At 39.1% G+C, this 18924-nt stretch overlaps 1 protein-coding gene across 17 annotated transcripts in view; it reads left to right on the top strand.

Moving 5' to 3' along the window:
* ttn.2 (titin, tandem duplicate 2) overlaps positions 1 to 18924 on the top strand; it is a 170885-nt gene that overhangs the window by 150122 nt on the left and 1839 nt on the right. For all 17 annotated transcript variants that reach the window (XM_047814435.1, XM_047814451.1, XM_047814443.1 and 14 more), the window contains 23 exons: positions 51 to 344; positions 924 to 1202; positions 1296 to 1595; positions 1680 to 3746; positions 3824 to 4126; positions 4217 to 4522; positions 4603 to 4893; positions 4983 to 5282; positions 5376 to 5681; positions 5787 to 6089; positions 7228 to 7509; positions 7660 to 8253; positions 8370 to 8660; positions 8768 to 9067; positions 9161 to 9463; positions 9554 to 9856; positions 9947 to 10531; positions 10631 to 10936; positions 11027 to 11326; positions 11429 to 12004; positions 12112 to 12417; positions 12522 to 13115; positions 13221 to 18914. In XM_047814435.1, coding sequence (XP_047670391.1) covers positions 51 to 344; positions 924 to 1202; positions 1296 to 1595; positions 1680 to 3746; positions 3824 to 4126; positions 4217 to 4522; positions 4603 to 4893; positions 4983 to 5282; positions 5376 to 5681; positions 5787 to 6089; positions 7228 to 7509; positions 7660 to 8253; positions 8370 to 8660; positions 8768 to 9067; positions 9161 to 9463; positions 9554 to 9856; positions 9947 to 10531; positions 10631 to 10936; positions 11027 to 11326; positions 11429 to 12004; positions 12112 to 12417; positions 12522 to 13115; positions 13221 to 18914 — 15183 coding nt within the window. The remainder of the gene's footprint in view (positions 1 to 50; positions 345 to 923; positions 1203 to 1295; positions 1596 to 1679; positions 3747 to 3823; positions 4127 to 4216; positions 4523 to 4602; positions 4894 to 4982; positions 5283 to 5375; positions 5682 to 5786; positions 6090 to 7227; positions 7510 to 7659; positions 8254 to 8369; positions 8661 to 8767; positions 9068 to 9160; positions 9464 to 9553; positions 9857 to 9946; positions 10532 to 10630; positions 10937 to 11026; positions 11327 to 11428; positions 12005 to 12111; positions 12418 to 12521; positions 13116 to 13220; positions 18915 to 18924) is intronic.

The following is an 18924-nucleotide window of genomic DNA, read 5'->3' as shown; positions in this document are numbered from 1 at the left end:
AGATTATTTCAATATTAATAAACAATTTCATATCTATTTTATACATTTAGATCCTCCTGGCACACCCAACTGCATTGATGTCACAAGAGATTCTGTCACACTTCAGTGGGAGCCCCCTAAACGTGATGGAGGCAGTAGGATTGTGGGATACAGTGTTGAGAGGCGCCAAGGAAGAGCACGCTGGCTGAGATGCAATTTTATTGATATCAGTGAATGTCAGTTTACAGTGACAGAACTTGCTTGTGGTGACCGGTTTGAATTTAGAGTGATTGCCAGAAATGCCGTTGGAACAGTCAGTCCACCATCACAATCATCTGGCTATATCATGACCAAAGATGAATGTGGTATGTGTATTATTTACAGGGCATTATTGCCACACAGTGATAAGCTCAGAAATATATGCATTAGGAAAGTTCTTTTGTGCATGGCTTCGAAGGAGCTTTGTTCAGTGGTGTTTTTTTTTAAACCTCAAATTCTTTTTTTATTAAGGTTCCATTTAAATGTTTTCAAATTCTTTATATTTATAGTGCAGGTCAACAATAGTTATCCTCTTATGGGGTAAAATCTCTTTTGTTAATCAACAACAAAGGGTTTTTACATCTCTGCAATGTAATATTTTGTCAGGAACAACAATATAATTGGAGAAAAGCAAAAACAGAACAATTAAAATGGATTACTATAAATATTGTTTTATATTTTTTGTAGAAGAACAGTTTTAAAGTTATTATTATTTTTGGTAAAGGAAAGTAGTTCAGCTATTTGTGGAAATAAATGTTTACATTTTGAAATAAGTATAGAAAGTTAATCTTTATTTCTCATTCTAAAGAAAGGAGCCAATATAGATACACATATATACACATATTAATTAGTTTGTTTTGCAATGTACTCAATTTGACTGTGCAATATTCTGTGTTATATTTCAGTTATCCCTCAGATTCAGTTTGCTGCTGAAAAGACTCTGACAATTAAGGCTGGAGAAAACATCAAACTAAGTTGCACTATTAGTGGCCGTCCTGTGCCTCAGATTACATGGTTTAAGGATGGGAAACAGCTTGACAAAATGCTTGTTGATATCACAACCAATATTGGATCCAGCTCCCTGTTCATTAGAGATGCTGATCGTAATGACCGTGGAATCTATACTGTTGAAGCCAAAAACAGCTCTGGAACAACAAAGGAGGATGTTCTTGTCAGAGTACATGGTTTGTTAGAAAATTATACATTTTTTATAAGATTTTACATGAGTAGACTGTGTTCAAAGTACTTTGCATTAAAGCTATCTATGTGTGATTCAGATACTCCTGGACCACCTGAAGGCCCACTTCGCTTCACAAGTATCTCTGCTGAGAAGGCAACGCTGTGGTGGAGTCCCCCAGACAATGATGGCTGTGCAGCAATCACTCATTATGTAATTGAAAAGCGTGAGACCTCTCGTATTTCTTGGGCACTTGTTGCATCTAAATGTGAAGCCTGCTCTTTCAATGCCACCAAGTTGATCAAGGGCAATGAGTATCAGTTCCGTGTTTCTGCTGTCAACGCTTTTGGTGTTGGCAAATCACTGGAATCAGATCCAGTTGTTGCTAAAATGCAATACAGTAAGTAATATTTAACTTTTTATCCAATCATGTCCACAAAATGCAGAACTATAATCTCAGTTGTGTTTTATTTATAACTTATAGCTGTACCAGATGCTCCTGGAACACCTGACTGCAGTCATGTGACAGGAAACAGTCTTACACTCTGCTGGACAAGACCAAGACATGACGGTGGAAATGAGATAAAGAACTATATCCTTGAAAGAAGAGAGAAGAAAAGTTTACAATGGGTAAAGGTTTCAGCAAAAAGACCAATCACAGAGCTCAGACACAGAGTTACAAACTTGACTGAAGGAAATGAATATGAATTCCGTGTTATGGCTGAAAATGGGGCTGGTATAGGACCACCAAGTGAAGTATCAAGACTATTTAAGTGCAGAGAACCTACAAGTGCACCTAGCGCACCAACAGTAGTAAAAGTCATTGACTCAACAAAGACCTCTGTGACCCTGGAATGGACCAAACCAGTCTTTGATGGTGGTATGGAAATTATAGGCTATATTATTGAGATGTGTAAAGCCAGTCTTGAAGAATGGCACAGAGTCAATAACCAGACTTGTATCCATACCACATACACAGTTTCAGATTTAGAACCAGGTGAAGAGTACAAATTCCGTGTGTATGCTGTTAATGGTGCTGGAAAGGGAGAGGCATCTGAGATTGCAAATGCAGTACAGGCAGTTGACCGACTGACATCACCAGAGATTGACATTGATGCAGATTTCAAACAGACACATGTTGTGAAAAGTGGAGGAACAATTATTCTTAAAATCCCTTTTCGTGGTAAACCTACACCCCTGGCTACATGGACAAAAGCAGGTGAAGAACTTGGTGTGATGGTAGATATTAATACTACAGATACATTGAGCACATTAACAATTGAAAACTGTACAAGATATGATGCTGGCAAATACACACTTTCTCTTGAGAACAACAGCGGTCATAAATCCATTACATTAACAGTAAAAGTATTGGACACACCAGGGCCACCAGGTCCAATCTCATTCAAGGATGTAACCAGAGGAGCTATGACTCTCATGTGGGATGCTCCATCAACTGATGGAGGTGCTCGTGTTCATCATTATATTATTGAAAAACGTGAGGCAAGTCGCCTGAGCTGGCAGGAGGTCAATTTCAAGTGTACACGCCAAATTCTCAGAGTAACCAATCTTGAATTTGGTATAGCATATTTCTTCAGGGTCACAGCTGAAAATCAGTATGGTATAGGTGAGCCTTATGAAATGTCGGAACCTATTATTGCCACTGAGGAGCCTGCACCACCCAAGAGGCTGGACATTATTGATACTACATCTACAACAGCCAGCTTAGTATGGATGAAACCTGAGCATGATGGTGGAAGTCGTATCACAGGATACATTGTTGAGACCAGAAAGAAAGGCTCTGATCACTGGGTTGTTGGTGGCCAAACAAAATCTTTGAAGATGGTCTTGGAGGGCTTGGTTGAGAATACAGAATATGAATTCCGTGTCAAAGCAAAAAATGATACTGGTCTCAGTTATCCAAGGGATGCACTTACCTCAGTTATCATCAAAGAACCTCGCATTGAGCCAACTGCAGACCTTAGTGGTATCAGCAATCAGCTTATTACCTGTAAGACTGGCAATTCCTTTGCCATTGATATCCCCATAAGTGGCAGGCCAGCTCCAAAAGTAACCTGGAAGCTTGAGGAAATAAAACTAAAGGAAACAGATAGAGTCTCTATCAAAACATCTAATGTGAAAACCACCCTACTGGTTAAGGATGCCAAGAGAGGGGACAGTGGAAAATATTACCTTACTCTAGAGAATGCAGCTGGAGCAAAGACATTCAGTATCACTGTAAATGTCTTTGGCAGACCAAGCCCAGTAACTGGCCCAATTGAAATTTCAGGAATCACATCAGAATCCTGTGTATTGACATGGGCTGATCCTACAGATGATGGTGGATCAGATATAACTAACTATATAGTTGAGAAACGTGAATCTGGTCAAACTTCATGGCAGGTTGTGAACTCAAGTGTGAAACGACCAACAATTAAAATCACCCATTTGACAAAATACATGGAGTACACATTCCGTGTATGTGCAGAGAACAAGTTTGGTGTTAGCAAACCAATTGAATCTCAAGCTATTGTGGCAGAACATCCATTTGGTAAGTACAATTATTTTTGTTGATTTCTTATGCTTCTTTATTATTCAATAAATAATAATCATTGTTCAATTTTTTAGTGCCACCAAGCCCACCTACACGTCCAGAGGTGGTTTTAATATCTGCTAATGCCATTTCTATTAAATGGGATGTCCCATATCATGATGGTGGAAGCAAGGTGACTGGATACTGGATTGAGAAGAAAGAGCGCAACACCATTTTATGGACACGGGAAAATAAAATCCCATGCATTGATTGCAATTATAAGGTCTCCAATCTTATTGAAGGGCTTGAATATCAGTTCCGTGTATATGCCATGAACATTGCAGGTCTAAGCAAAGCCAGTGAAGCTTCAAGACCAGTGCTAGCTTTAAATCCAGTTGGTGTGTATTAGGTTAACATTTTCAATATAATTTTTCAATATGTTGTTTAATAGTGACATAGTACTTACATGGTGATAATTTTTCTTTCAGATCCACCTGGCAAACCAGAAGTATATGACATTACAAGATCTTCAGTTTCTATAAAATGGTCTGTTCCGTTGAGTGATGGTGGCAGCAAACTTGTTGGATATATAGTTGAACGCAAGGCATCCACTGATGCTGATGAAACTCGTTGGCTTAAATGCAACTACACTACAATCACAGACAATTCATTCACTGTAGCATCACTTGAAGAAGGAGCAGTTTATGAATTCCGTGTCATTGCTAAAAATTGTGCAGGAGTTCACAGTATGCCATCAGAATCAACAGGCCCTGTCACATGCAAGGACGAATACAGTAAGATAATTTCTTGATAAATATTTTGTTGTGTATGTTAAGTTGGTAATAATCTAATATTTGCTATTTATTTTTTTCAGCACCACCAAAGGCTGAGTTGGACAGCAAACTTGTTGGTGAGACAGTAACTATTAGGGCTGGATCAGACCTTGTTCTTGATGCTGCAATAGGTGGCAAACCTGAACCCAGAGTATGCTGGTCTAAGGGTGATATGGAGTTGGAGCTTGGTGATAAGTACTCATTGACATACACTAGTACGAGAGCTATGGCAATCATCAAATCCTGTAACAGGAATGATACAGGAAAATATATATTGTCTGTCAAGAATGCCAGTGGAATCAAAACAGCAGCCGTCAATGTTAAAGTTCTTGGTAAGAAAATGATCAAATTAACACATTTCATACTCACATCAAAATAATAAACAACTAGCTGATGATGTGTAACACCTTTTACATTCCAGATACTCCTGGTCCTCCAGATGGTAAGATAACAATCAGCAGGGTCACAGAAGAAAAATGCACAGTTTCTTGGAAGATACCTCTTGAAGATGGAGGAGATTTTATTTCTCACTACATTGTTGACAGACGTGAGACCAGTAGGCTCAATTGGGTTGTTATGGAGTCTGAATGCAAGACACTTTCTTGTGTCAGTACAAAACTAATCAAGAACAATGAATATATATTCCGTGTCAGAGCTGTTAACAAATATGGAGCTGGAGTACCGCTGGAATCTGAACCAATTATTGCAAGAAATGCATATAGTAAGTCCTTTGTATAATTTGCAGAAATTTACAGATTCAAAGAGCTTCAGAAGCAAACATTATTCTTAAGTATTCTTGTCTTGTGTATTACAGTTGTTCCAACATCTCCTGGAACACCAGAAATTACAGCTGTTGGAAAGCAACATGTCATTATTGAGTGGCTGAAACCAGGGAATGATGGTGGTAGTGAAATAAAAAATTACCTTGTGGATAAACGTGAAAAGAGCAGTGTGAGATGGACCAGAGTAAACAAGACATTCACCATCTATGACACAAGACTCAAGATAACAGGTCTTTATGAGGGAAGTGAATACCAATTCCGTGTTGCAGCTGTTAATTCTGCTGGCACAAGCATACCAAGCGAAGCCTCTGAATATGCTCTTTGCAGAGATCCAACATGTGAGTAACTATAACTTCTGTTGCCTAACCTCATCATAATGCTAAATATATTTCATTATTATCATTCTCATTTGGTTTTTTTTGTTTTTTACATATATATTAAAGATACCCCGGCTCCTCCATCAACTCCCCGCATAATTGATACTACCAAACACAGCATTACAATGACATGGACCAGGCCTATGTATGATGGTGGTTCAGATGTCATTGGCTATATTGTTGAGATTCTAGAAGAGGGAACTGAACAGTGGTATAGAGCCAGCCTGAAGATCCTGACTACTTCTGAATATACTGCAGCTGGTTTAACAAGCAACAAGAAGTACAGTTTCAGAGTGGCAGCAGTGAACTCCATGGGCACTGGAGAGTTCAGTGAAGGCAGTGTGGAGACTGCACCCACAGAAAGAGTTGGTAAGTTTTTCTATATTCTACCATACATGCAATGACAAATGTTAAGGGTGTAATTAGACTCAAGTAGCACAATCAGTATTCAGTATATTGTATACAGACCTAAGCATTATTAGGAAACTACATGGGAGTTATACAAAAACGGTGAAGTATGACCGGAGTATGATAAACAAAGACATGTCTCAGTTGCATGGAGTTCTGACATTGGACTTTAGCCTAATTATCTTGCATGCTATTGGCTCAAACAAATAGAAATACCAAAAACAAAAGATTAACTGAAATAGATCATACTTAAATGTATGTTTTAGCCTGTAAATGCAATAAAATAAAATAAAAAAAAATATGAAGTGATATATAAATACACAAATAAGACAAAATTAATTTTTAGTAAGCATTACTATCATTTTATATTTATATATATATATAATATAATATATATTTATATATATATAATATAATATATATTTATTACTATCATTTTATATTATATTATATTATATATATATATATATATATATATATATATATATATATATATATATATATATATATATATATATATATATATGCAGCTTAATCGCTTAATTAAATGCATAGTTGCTGTTATATTTTGTGAACTGTAAATGTAGCAAATGAAAGCTTGGTCAGCATTAAACTTTAAATAGATTTTTGTTGGAGAACACACTAAATTACCAAAAACAATGATATTAATTATTTTATTAATTCATTTCAGAATAGCATTGATATAATACTGTATGACTACAGTAAGTAGTGCTCACAAGTAGCTAAACTACTATTGAGCAAAGATTTAAGGAGGGGTAGATTTCTAAAAAGAAATTACTTCTTAAGTGTACATTTTCTATTTTTAAACTTTTTCCGGCTTAAAGAAAAGTGCTTACGTTTAAAAGAGGTAATCTATACACTATTGGAAACATTAACAGAGGTGTAAATGACATGCAGCTATAATCTGAATGGTGCACTCAATTTGAAAATCAAATTAAGCATGTGCTTAACCCATCTGAATATGCCTAACTTTCCCCACATAAATAATAATGCAACTTTTAGATTTAAGTCACTGAATTAAGCAATCAACTCTGAATATGGCCTTTAATACAACTTCACTAAAATGTGCTCTTCCTAGAAATTCCTGATATTGAATTACCTGAAGAACTGAGGAAAACAGTTTGTCTGAGAGCTGGTAGCAATTTACGTCTCAGTGCAAATATACTTGGAAGACCACCTCCAGTTGTTACCTGGAAAAAGACTGGCATAGACCTTCAGTCACGGGGCTACATTGACACAACAGAAAGCACTACAACTTTATTAGTGGAGAAGGTTCACCGTTATGATGCTGGAAAATACACAATCGAGGCTGAAAATCCATCTGGCAAGAAAACAATTACTATTCTTGTCAAGATATATGGTAAGAAAAAACAGTACTGTATATATATATATATATGTGCGTGTGTGCGTGTGTGTGTGTGTGTGTGTGTGTGTGTGTGTGTGTGTGTTTACAATACTATTAGTTATTTATTTCTTTATTTAAATGTAAAAATACTTGTCTAAATTTCAGATTCCCCTGGTCCTTGTGGTGCAGTCAAGGTCAAGGATTACACTAAAGAGTCAGTTGTCATTACATGGGATGTCCCTACTATTGATGGAGGGGCTCCTATCAACAACTACATAATTGAACACCGTGAAGCATCAATGAAATCTTATAAAACAGTGACAATGGAATGCAAGAAGACATTGTACAGAATCACTGGGTTAGAGGAAGGAACACGATACTTCTTTAGAGTACTGCCTGAAAACATATATGGTATTGGAGAACCTTGTGAAACCACTGATTCTGTGCTGGTATGTGAAATTCCTTCTGTTCCTCAAGATTTGCAAGTCATTGACATTACAAAATCGACTGTCATTCTTGCTTGGGAGAAACCATTTTATGATGGTGGCAGCAAACTTACAGGTTATGTTATTGAAGCCTGTAAGGAAGGAACTGACCGATGGATGAATGTTGCTAATGTAAAAGCATCAGTTTTTCAGCACACGATAGATTCTCTGAATGAGAATGAGCAATACTTATTTAGAATCAAAGCTGAGAACAGCAGGGGGGTCAGTGAGCCCAGAGACCTGATGACACCTATAACTATTCAAGAACAGAGAGGTATAATTTTATTTACTTGTATATATATACAATTGTTCCATATATATATGAGAATTTATTCAAAATTAATAATTACAAATTCTCAATAATATAAACATTTTGTATTTGTTTTACAGTGATGCCAAAGATTGATCTGGCTGGCATACCTCAAAAGATTGTAAATGTTCATGCCGGCAAGCCAATTGTGCTCAACATTCCCATCACTGGAAGGCCTACACCAACTTGTTCGTGGTTCTTTGGTGGCATTAAGATGAAAGACAAGCTTGACCGTATTAAAATTGAGACAACTGCTAAATACACTAAATTAATGGTTCGTGAAACTACGCTTTATGATACTGGTGACTATACTCTTGAAGTAAAGAATATAACAGGAGTAGCTAAAGAAATTATCCAAGTCATCATTCTTGGTGAGTAAAATATTTTTCCTTATCCTAAATTTTTGTCTGTCATTAAGGATTTTTTTACAACATGTTTCCCATACAACTGAAACTAACCTAATATACCTAATTTTTAGACAAACCTGGCATTCCAGTTGGGCCTATGAGAATTGATGAAGTTGATGCCAATTCTGTAACATGCAGTTGGGAACCACCAGAGAAAGATGGCGGTGCCAATATTAGTGGTTATGTGGTTGAACAACGAGATGCCCATCGCCCTGGTTGGCTTACTATTTCTGAATCTGTCACAAGACCCACATTCAAATACACTAGACTTACTGAGGGAACAGAATATGTGTTCCGTGTGGCTGCAACAACTCGTTTTGGCATTGGTGCATTCCTTCAGTCTGAAGTTGTTGAATGCAAGAGTATCAAGTGTAAGTTCACATTAAAAAAAAAACACATATTTTTATAAGTAATAGAGAACATCAGACAGGATAAAAACGAATCTGTTTTGTTACCCTCTATAGCTGTTCCTGGTGCACCAAGCACACCTGAAATATTCGACGTGACCCATGATGGTATGACACTCACGTGGAAACCACCAGAGGTTGATGGTGGTTCCACACTGGCTGGCTACATCATTGAGCGTAAAGAAACTAGATCTGACAGATGGGTGCGCATCAATAAGAATGCAGTGACTATGACAAGATACAGATCAACCGGACTAGTTGAAGGTTTTGAATATGAGTACAGAGTGACAGCTATGAACTCTAGAGGCATTGGTAAACCTAGTCTCAGCTCAAAACCTGTGATTGCAATGGATCCTATCGGTATGTGCAAAGGAAAACCATACATAGTCTTTGTCAATGACACAAACATTTAAAAAGAAAATGAAACATTTACTATTTCTTCTCACACAGAAACTCCAGGCATTCCTTTGAACCCAAGAGTCACAGATACAACCAGGACATCTGTCTCAATGGCATGGTCTCCCCCAGAGGAACAGGGAGGTGCAAACATCACCGGTTACCTAATAGAGATGCAGAAAGTTGACCAGATTGAATGGACCAAATGTAATACAACTCCAACAAAGATTTGTGAATACACACTCACGCATATGCCCCAAGGTGCTGAGTATAGGTTCCGTGTGATGGCATGTAATGCTGGTGGACCTGGAGAACCAGCTGAGATTCCAGGAGTAGTTAAAGTTACAGAGATGCTTGGTAAGTATTAAAAATGGCATGTGAAACTGCATTTGTTCAACATGACTTTTAGTGCAAAAAATGCTAAAACAATCTGCATTAATTTTACAGAGTATCCTGATTATGAACTGGATACAAAATACCAGGAGGGTTATGTCGTCAGACAAGGTGGAGTTGTCAGGCTCTCTGTGCCAATTAAGGGAAAACCATATCCAACCTGCAAGTGGACAAAGGAAGGCCGTGATATTTCTCACAGAGCTATGGTTGCTACCAGTGAAGAACGCACAGAGCTGGTCATCAAAGAAGCTCACAGGGATGACACTGGTACCTATGATCTGGTGTTGGAGAACAAATGTGGAAAGAAAGCAGCATATATCAAGGTTAAAGTTATTGGCCGCCCAGATCCACCTGAAGGCCCTCTTGAATTTGATGATATTCAAGCTCGTTCTGTAAGAGTGAGCTGGAGACCTCCCTCAGATGATGGTGGCTCTGATGTTCTTGGGTACATTGTGGAAAGACGTGAGGTACCAAAGGCAGCATGGTACACAGTGGACTCTCGAGTGGTTGAAACTTCGTTGGTGGTCAAAGGACTGAAAGAAAATGTTGAGTACCACTTCAGAGTTTCAGCAGAGAACCAGTTTGGAATAAGTAGATCTCTGAAATCTGATGAATCAGTTATACCAAAGACACCGCTATGTAAGTATTTCTGACATTTAAATAACTTAATCACTCTTATTATTGTGCATATATTTATTAACCTGGTAATTCATATTGCTTTTGTGATCTTTAAAAAAGCTCCACCAGAGCCTCCCAGCTTTCCTCCAGAAATTATGGATGTCACAAAAACCACTATTGGATTGTCTTGGTCAAGACCAAAGGATGATGGTGGCTCTCGTGTCACTGGGTACTATATTGAAAGAAGAGAGTTGTCAACTGAAAAATGGGTGCGTCACAACAAGACTCACATCACAACCACAATGTATACTCTCACTGGCCTTATCCCTGATGCAGAGTATCAGTTCCGTGTGATTGCTCAAAATGACATTGGTCAAAGTGAGCCTGGACCTGTATCTGAAGCAGTTGTGTGCAAAGATCCATTTGGTGAGTAACATGCACACCACCTTTGAAAGAAAATATACTACTAAAATCATGTTGGTATCTAAGCTCTAATTACTTAATTCTCTTTAACAGATAAACCAAGCCAGCCAGGTGACATTGACATAATCTCAGTTACCAAGGATTGCATCACTATTCATTGGCTGCGCCCAGAATTTCTTGGTGGCAAAGAAATTCTTGGATATTGGATTGAATTTAGACAAGCAGGTGAAAGTGCCTGGAAAAAATGCAACAAAGTGCGTTCAAAAGACAGGCAGTTTACCATGGGTGGTCTCATGGAGGCAACAGAATATGAATTTAGAGTTTTTGCTGAAAATGAAACCGGATTGAGCAGACCCCGTAGAACTGCCATGGGCATTAAAACCAAACTGAGTGGTATGTTGAAAGGATGAGCATTGTATATTATCTTATTCTAGCTTTGTAGTGCATAAATGTGATTATGCAATTTTTAATTTCTTTTGTTTCATTTTTTAAAAGTTGGAGAAGCACCAAGTCTAAAAGAAGAAATTAAAGATAGTACCACAAATTTGGGAGAATCTGGAACACTGACTTGCCAAATTATTGGAAGACCTCTTCCAGAAATCAAGTGGTATAGATATGGAAAGGAACTGATTCAGAGTCGCAAATACAAAATGAGCTCTGATGGAAGAAGTCATTCTCTCACAGTTGTAACAGATGAACAAGAGGATGAAGGTCAGTACACTTGCCGAGCCATCAATGATGCAGGTGAAATTGAAACCAGTGGCAAGCTTTATTTGCAGGCTGCACCTCAGTTCCATCCTGGATTCCCTTTGAAGGAGAAATACTATGCAGGCTGTGGAACAAGCTTACGTCTCCATGTTGTCTATATTGGACGTCCAATTCCACAAATCATGTGGTTTTATGGCAAGAAACCTCTAAATCCATCAGAGAATGTTATTATTGAAAACACAGAGCATTACACTCACTTGGTCGTCAGAAATGTTCAGCGCAAGACAAATGCTGGCAGGTACAAGGTGCAACTAAGCAACAAATTTGGTGCAATTGATACAGTGCTACGTGTTGAAATCCAAGGTAAGTTAAAAAACCAATTTGGGTTAAGGGGTATATTTTTTATTTAACAAAACTAAAATTGGACAGCTGAGGTATATGTTTGTTCAACACTATTACTCTCATTCCAGATAAGCCTTTGATTCCTGAAGGGCCAATTATTGTTGAATCCCTCTTGAAGAACTCTGTAATCATAAGTTGGAAACCACCTAAGGACGATGGTGGTTCATTGATCACAAACTATATTGTAGAAAAACGTGAAGCAAAGGAGGGAGAGCAATGGAATCTTGTGTCATCATTTGTCTCAGGAACCATATGTCGGGTTCCAAATGTAACTGAGAATGCTGGATATTATTTCCGTGTTTCTGCTCAGAATCAGTATGGTGTTAGTGAGTCATTAGAGATTCCTGCTGTTGTTATCATCAAGAGTCCATATGGTAAGTGAAATCAATTGCTGACAACTTCCACTGTATGTCTATTCAAGAAAACTACAAAACAAATACTAATATGCAATCTAAATACTCACAATTTTGTTTTTCAGAAAAACCTGGAATCCCCCAGCAGCCAACGGTTTCTTCTGTTACAAAAGATTCCTGTGTTGTTACATGGAAACCCCCAACCAGCGATGGTGGTGCCAAAATTAAGAATTACTACCTGGATAAAAGAGAGAAGAAGCAGAACAAATGGATTACAGTTACAACTGAAGAAATTCATGAGACAAGCTATACTGTTACTGGCCTTATTGAAGGCTTTGAGTATGAATTCCGTGTCAAATGTGAGAACATTGGCGGAGAGAGTGACTGGAGTGAGATTTCAGTACCTGTCGTTCCAAAGTCTGACATAGCTCCTCGTGCTCCCTTCTTTAAAGAGGAACTGAGAGATATATGTGTAAAATATAAAGCCAATGCGACATTTGTGACTAAGGTCATTGGATACCCACAGCCAATAGTAAAATGGTACAAGAATGGCAAAGAAATTTTACCAGATGGTGAGAAAATCAAGATCCAAGAATTCAAAGGAGGCTACCACCAACTTGCTATCTGTAATTCAGATGAGAATGATGTAGCTGTTTACCAGATAAGAGCCACAAATCAGGAAGGATCAATCTCTACAACTGTAACACTTGATGTTGAAGGTATGTCTGCTCTGTGTTTTCATGTGCATCTTTATAATACAATTTATAATTCATTTGTACATTTCTAACACTGTCAGTATATTCATATTATATTCTCGTTTCTAGTTCCTGCCAAGGTTCACTTGCCATTACATCTACAAGGTATGGGAGCTGTTCATGCTCTCCGTGGTGAGGTGGTCACCATCAAGATTCCAATCAGTGGTAAACCTGAACCTGCAGTGACATGGCAGAAGGGACAAGAAATACTGAATAACACAGCATATCATCAAGTGATAGTAACAAGATCGTTCACATCCCTTGTGTTCCAAAAGGGAGTACAAAAGAAAGATTCTGGCTACTATATAATTTGTGCCAAGAACAGATTTGGTGTTGATAAACAGACAATTGAACTCGATGTTGCTGATGTACCTGAACCACCGAAGGATGTTAAAGTAAGTGATATTGGAAGAGATACCATCACACTTACATGGACTCCTCCAAATGATGGTGGAAGTGATATTATCAGCTACATAGTAGAGAAGTGCCCAACATCTGGTGATAGGTGGATTCGCGTTGCCCAGACATCTGAACCACATTATACGGTATTGAGCCTATTTGGTAAGACAAAATATCAGTTCCGTGTTATTGCAGAAAACAGATTTGGTCTGAGTAACCCATCTATGCCAACTGAACCTGTAACAGCAAGAGAAGACAAGTTAGCTATTAGAAATTATGATGAAGAAGTAGATGAAGAAAGAGAAGTTACTAAAGTAGAAGCACCTCATTCCAAAGTTAAGAATGTGTCATCTCTTTACAAGATCAGTGAAGAACTGGCACGATGTGGACACTTTGGTATTGTTCATCGTTGTGTTGAAATTAGCTCTAAGAAGACTTTCCTGGCTAAACTCATTAAGGTGAAAGGAGCTGATAGAGAGCTAGTGGCAAGAGAGATCGAAACACTCAATATTGCAAGGCACAAGAACTTACTGTATCTTCATGAGTCCTTTGATAGCTTGGAGGAATACATTCTGATCTATGAATTCATATCAGGAATGGACATCTTTGAACGTCTTGGAACAAATTTTGACCTCACTGAGAGGGAAATTGTTATGTACCTAAGACAAATTTGCCAGGCTCTCAAGTTCCTGCATGGCCTCAATTATGGCCATTTTGACATCAGACCCGAAAACATTGTTTACAGTACAAGAAATAGCAGAACTATCAAGATCATTGAAATGGGCCAAGCCAGGCTGCTGACACCTGGAGAAAACATCAGAATTCAGTTCTCAACGCCTGAATATTATGCACCTGAGGTCCACAATAGTGATTATGTTACAACTGCTACAGACATGTGGTCAGTTGGAGTTCTTGCATATGTTCTCCTTAGTGGCCTCAACCCTTTTGCTGCTGAATCAACTCATAAAATGATTGAGCGGATTTCCAATGCTGAATATATGTTTGATAGTGAGGCCTTCAAATACACCAGTCTTGAAGGCATGGACTTCGTTGACAGACTCCTTACTAAAGAACGCAAACATCGTATGACTGCATCTGAGGCTCTGGAACATCCTTGGCTCAAGATGAAAATAGAAAACATTAGTTCTAAAGTCATTAAGACCTTAAGACACAGACGATACTACCAGTCAATAACCAAGAAGGAGTGGAACACTGTTATTTCAGTAGCTCGTGTTGCATATGGAGGTGGTTACCGAAACCAGAGAAATGTTTGTATTGGCAGAGTGAAAATTGGACATCCAGAACAAGGCATAAGAGCAGGTCCAGTCATGCATGGCTCTGCTGAAATCGGTGGTCATGTTCGTTTTATGTGCTCCATTGAAAGCTATGACAAAACCACAGAGGTGACATGGTACTTTGGCTCTCAGAAACTGACGGCAAGTCATAAGTATGAAATCAGCTATTCCAATGGAGTTGCAAGCATATACGTGAAAGACATCGAAGAATGCGATGATGGACTATACAGATGCAAAGTTGTTAGTGAGGACAGGGAAGACAATGCCTATGCAGAGCTGTTTGTTGAGAGTGTAAGATCCTATCGAGAATACTTCCTGGGACGTTCACTCAAGAAACCCAAGCGTAGAATTGATAAAACCAAACTTCTACAAAGACCACCAGAGTTTACTCTACCATTGTACAATCGAACAGCATATATTGGAGAGGATGTACGCTTTGGTGTAACAATAACTGTTCATCCAGAGCCACAGGTTACTTGGCTGAAGGCTGGACACAGAATCAAACCTGATCCTACAAAATATACATTTACAACTGACAAGGGTCTTTATCAGTTAATTATTCACAATGTTGAGCCTAGTGATGATGGTGAGTATACCGTTGTTGCACATAACAAGTTTGGTGAAGACAGCTGTAAGGCACGCTTAACAGTAACACATCATCCTGTTGTTGAAGACACAATGAGGCCAATGTTCAGACGCCTCTTGGCAAATATTGATTGCGTTGAGGGAGAGAGTGTCCGTTTTGAATTGAGAGTGTCAGGAACACCGCCACCAAGTCTGAAATGGGTAAAAGATGGCAAGCCTCTTGAATTTAGACCACAAGTTGAAGTTGTTCAAGAAGATATTGGTTATTATGTCCTCCATATTAGAGAAACACTAATTGAGGATTCAGGTATCTACAGCGTTACTGCAACAAACTCTGCTGGTTCAGCAAGTTGCCAAGCCACACTCAAGGTTGAACGATTAACTTACATTAGGAGGGAGTTCAAGAGTGAGGAGGACAAGCAGGTATATATACAAAATCAAATAAAAAAGACCCTAAAAATGGCACAGGAGTTCTCAACAGCAGATGTGACTGCACTTAATCCTGCAGCTCAAGAGGCACTGAAAGAAGCTGCTGAACTGTACAAACCTGCAGTGAGTACCAAAAATGTTCAAGGTGAGTTTGATATCTCTGACAAAGAAGATAAGGAAATTAAGAGAATTAAAGAAGAGAGTAGGAAGATCAGAATGCCTTATGAAATTCCAGAAGCTCGTGTACATGATCCAACTGCTCTTGAGGAAGATATGAATATTAAACATTTTGTGCCTTTATCTGACATGAAGTGGTACAAGAAACTTCGCGATCAATATGAAATTTCTGAACGCATGGAGAGAGTTGTACAAAAGAGACAGAAACGCATCCGACTATCCAGGTGGGAACAGTTCTATGTCATGCCACTTCCTAGAATCACTGATCAATACAGGCCAAGATGGCGCATTCCAAAGCTTACGCTAGATGATTTGGAAACTGTAAGACCAGCCAGGCGCTCCCCATCTCCTGACTCAGACATCTTCAGACAGAGAAGGCGTTCCCTGGGTGATCTTTCAGATGAAGACCAACCTGTAGAAGATTATCAGACAAAGAGAAGAATTGAAGAAGAGAAGCAACAGCTTGAGGAGGAACTTGAACTTGGCTTCTCTGCCTCTCCTCCAAGTGGTAGCCCTGTTCATTTTCAACTGCATGCACTACGTTTTGCATCACCCAGGATTATACACAAAGCTGAAGTGAAACACACAGAGGTAACAAAACTTGCACTGTCACCCAAGAAACCTTCTGTGTCTCCACCCCCCATTTCTCATTTCTTGAGAAGGAGGAGATCTCTGTCTCCAACATATATTGAACTGATGCGTCCTGTCTCTGAACTAATAAGACCAACCCGGGCACAAGTGGAATATGAATCTGAGGCAGTTGAAAAGAGATCACCCACTCCTGAGAGAACAAGACCACGCTCCCCTAGTCCTGTGTCTCCTGAAAGAAGATCGTCAAGATCTTCCTCTAGGTTTGAAAGATCTGCAAGGTTTGACATCATGTCTAGATATGAGGCAAGAAAAGCTGCTCTGAAATCTGAGCGCAAGTATCAAGTTGTAACACAACAACCATTTAGCCTTGATCATGCACCACGAATAACAGTTAGAATGCGCTCACACCGCGTACCATGTGGTCAAGACACTAAATTCACATTGAATGTCCAATCAAGGCCAGAAGCTGAAATTCAGTGGTTCCATAATGGACAACAGATTCAAGAGAGCAGCAAATACCAGTTTATAAACATGAGTGGTGTCTTAACCCTCCAGATTACTGATTGCCAGGCAATGGATAGTGGCACATACCGTGCTGTCTGTACCAACTCAAAGGGAGACACATCTGACTATGCAACTCTCGATGTATCAGCAGGGGCATTTACTACATATTCCTCAAGACGCAAAGATGAGGAGGCTCCAACAGCATTTGTACCTGACGTGCTAAAGACAGACCATTACCATACATCATCAATCAGGGCATCTTCTGCCTCCAGGACACACGTAGAGATCAAAGAAACCAAGTCAAAGTTTACTGAACGACAAGAGGTTTCTGGGATTGAAAAATATGAGACTGAAAGACTTGCATCATCCCCTATCAGATATGCATCTACTGAATACCTGTCCTCTGCTTCATATTCATTCTCAGAACGATATGCATCATCTGAATATAAGGCAAAGTCTGTTGAGTCCTCAGCAACAGCAAGCATAACTGCTAAGAAAGTCAAATCCACTCTATCAGCAAAAATACTCACCAAACCACGCTCTCTAACAGTAGCACTGGGGGAGTCTGCAAGATTTACCTGTGATATTGATGGTGAGCCAGCACCAAATGTCACATGGATGCATGGACAAAATGCTGTTGTCATTTCCCATCGTGTACATGTGACAACAACACAATACAAGTCTACATTTGAAATATCTTCTGTAGAGTACTCTGATGAAGGCAGTTACACAGTAGTGGTAGAAAATTCAGAGGGAAGAGAAGAGGCAACGTTTACCTTAAGCATCTACAAGCAACCAACAAAAGAGGAGGCTATTACACCATCCTATCCAGTTAAATCTCTTGAGCCAGCAGCAAAGTCACCTTCAGTGAAAAGTTCTACAGCACCTGTCATATCTCCAGTGCAATTGGTAAAGTCTCCAGAGCCATCTGTAAAGTCTCCAGAGCCATCTGTAAAGTCTCCAGAGCCATCTGTAAAGTCTCCAGAGCCATCAGTTAAGTCTCCAGAGCCTATGGTGAAACCACCAGAACCCACTGGAGTCAAGTCCCCTGAACCACGAATTAAGTCACCTGAGGGTGTCAAATCACCACTAAGAGTCAAGTCTCCAGAGCCTGCCACTGCTGCTCCAAGAGTTAAGTCTCCTGTCCCTGCAAAGCCCTCAGAAGCAACTCCATCACCTCTTAGGATTAAATCTCCCACAGCTGTAAAGTCTCCTGAACCAGTAGCATCTCCTCCAAGAGTGAAATCTCCACCTCCAGTTAAGTCTCCAGAAGCAATAACCTCACCACAAAGAGTCAAATCTCCTACAGGAATTAAGTCGCCAGAGCCAACCAGCTCTACTCAAAGAGTAAAATCTCCACCAACAGCCAAGTCTCCAGAGCCAATAATTTCACCAAAAAGGGTTAAATCACCACTCACTGTGAAATCACCAACTCCATCAAAGGAAGTACCCCCAAAGATTCTCCAGCAACTTAAAGCTGAGGCATTTGAAGACAAGGTGAAGATGACCTGTGTTGCTGAAAGTTCTGTAAGGGATGTTGTGTGGTACAAAGATAGCAGGAGACTCAGTGAGAGTAGCCATTATCAGATCCATACTTCTGCTGATGGCACCTGTTGTCTCTATATATCGGATGTGTCTGAGAAGGATCAGGGGGAATATTCCTGTGAAATATTTGCAGCGAGTGGAGCAGTCTCAAAAACATCATTCTCCTTCTTTGGTCAAGTGTTTCAGTCCATCTTCACAAAAATAACCATGTTTGTGTCTGCACACATGGCTGCTAAAGGTAAATTTAA

The sequence above is a fragment of the Tachysurus fulvidraco genome, chromosome 6, assembly GCF_022655615.1.
Source record: "Tachysurus fulvidraco isolate hzauxx_2018 chromosome 6, HZAU_PFXX_2.0, whole genome shotgun sequence".
Lineage (NCBI taxonomy): Eukaryota > Metazoa > Chordata > Actinopteri > Siluriformes > Bagridae > Tachysurus > Tachysurus fulvidraco.
This window is presented reverse-complemented; position numbering and strand designations above follow the sequence as displayed.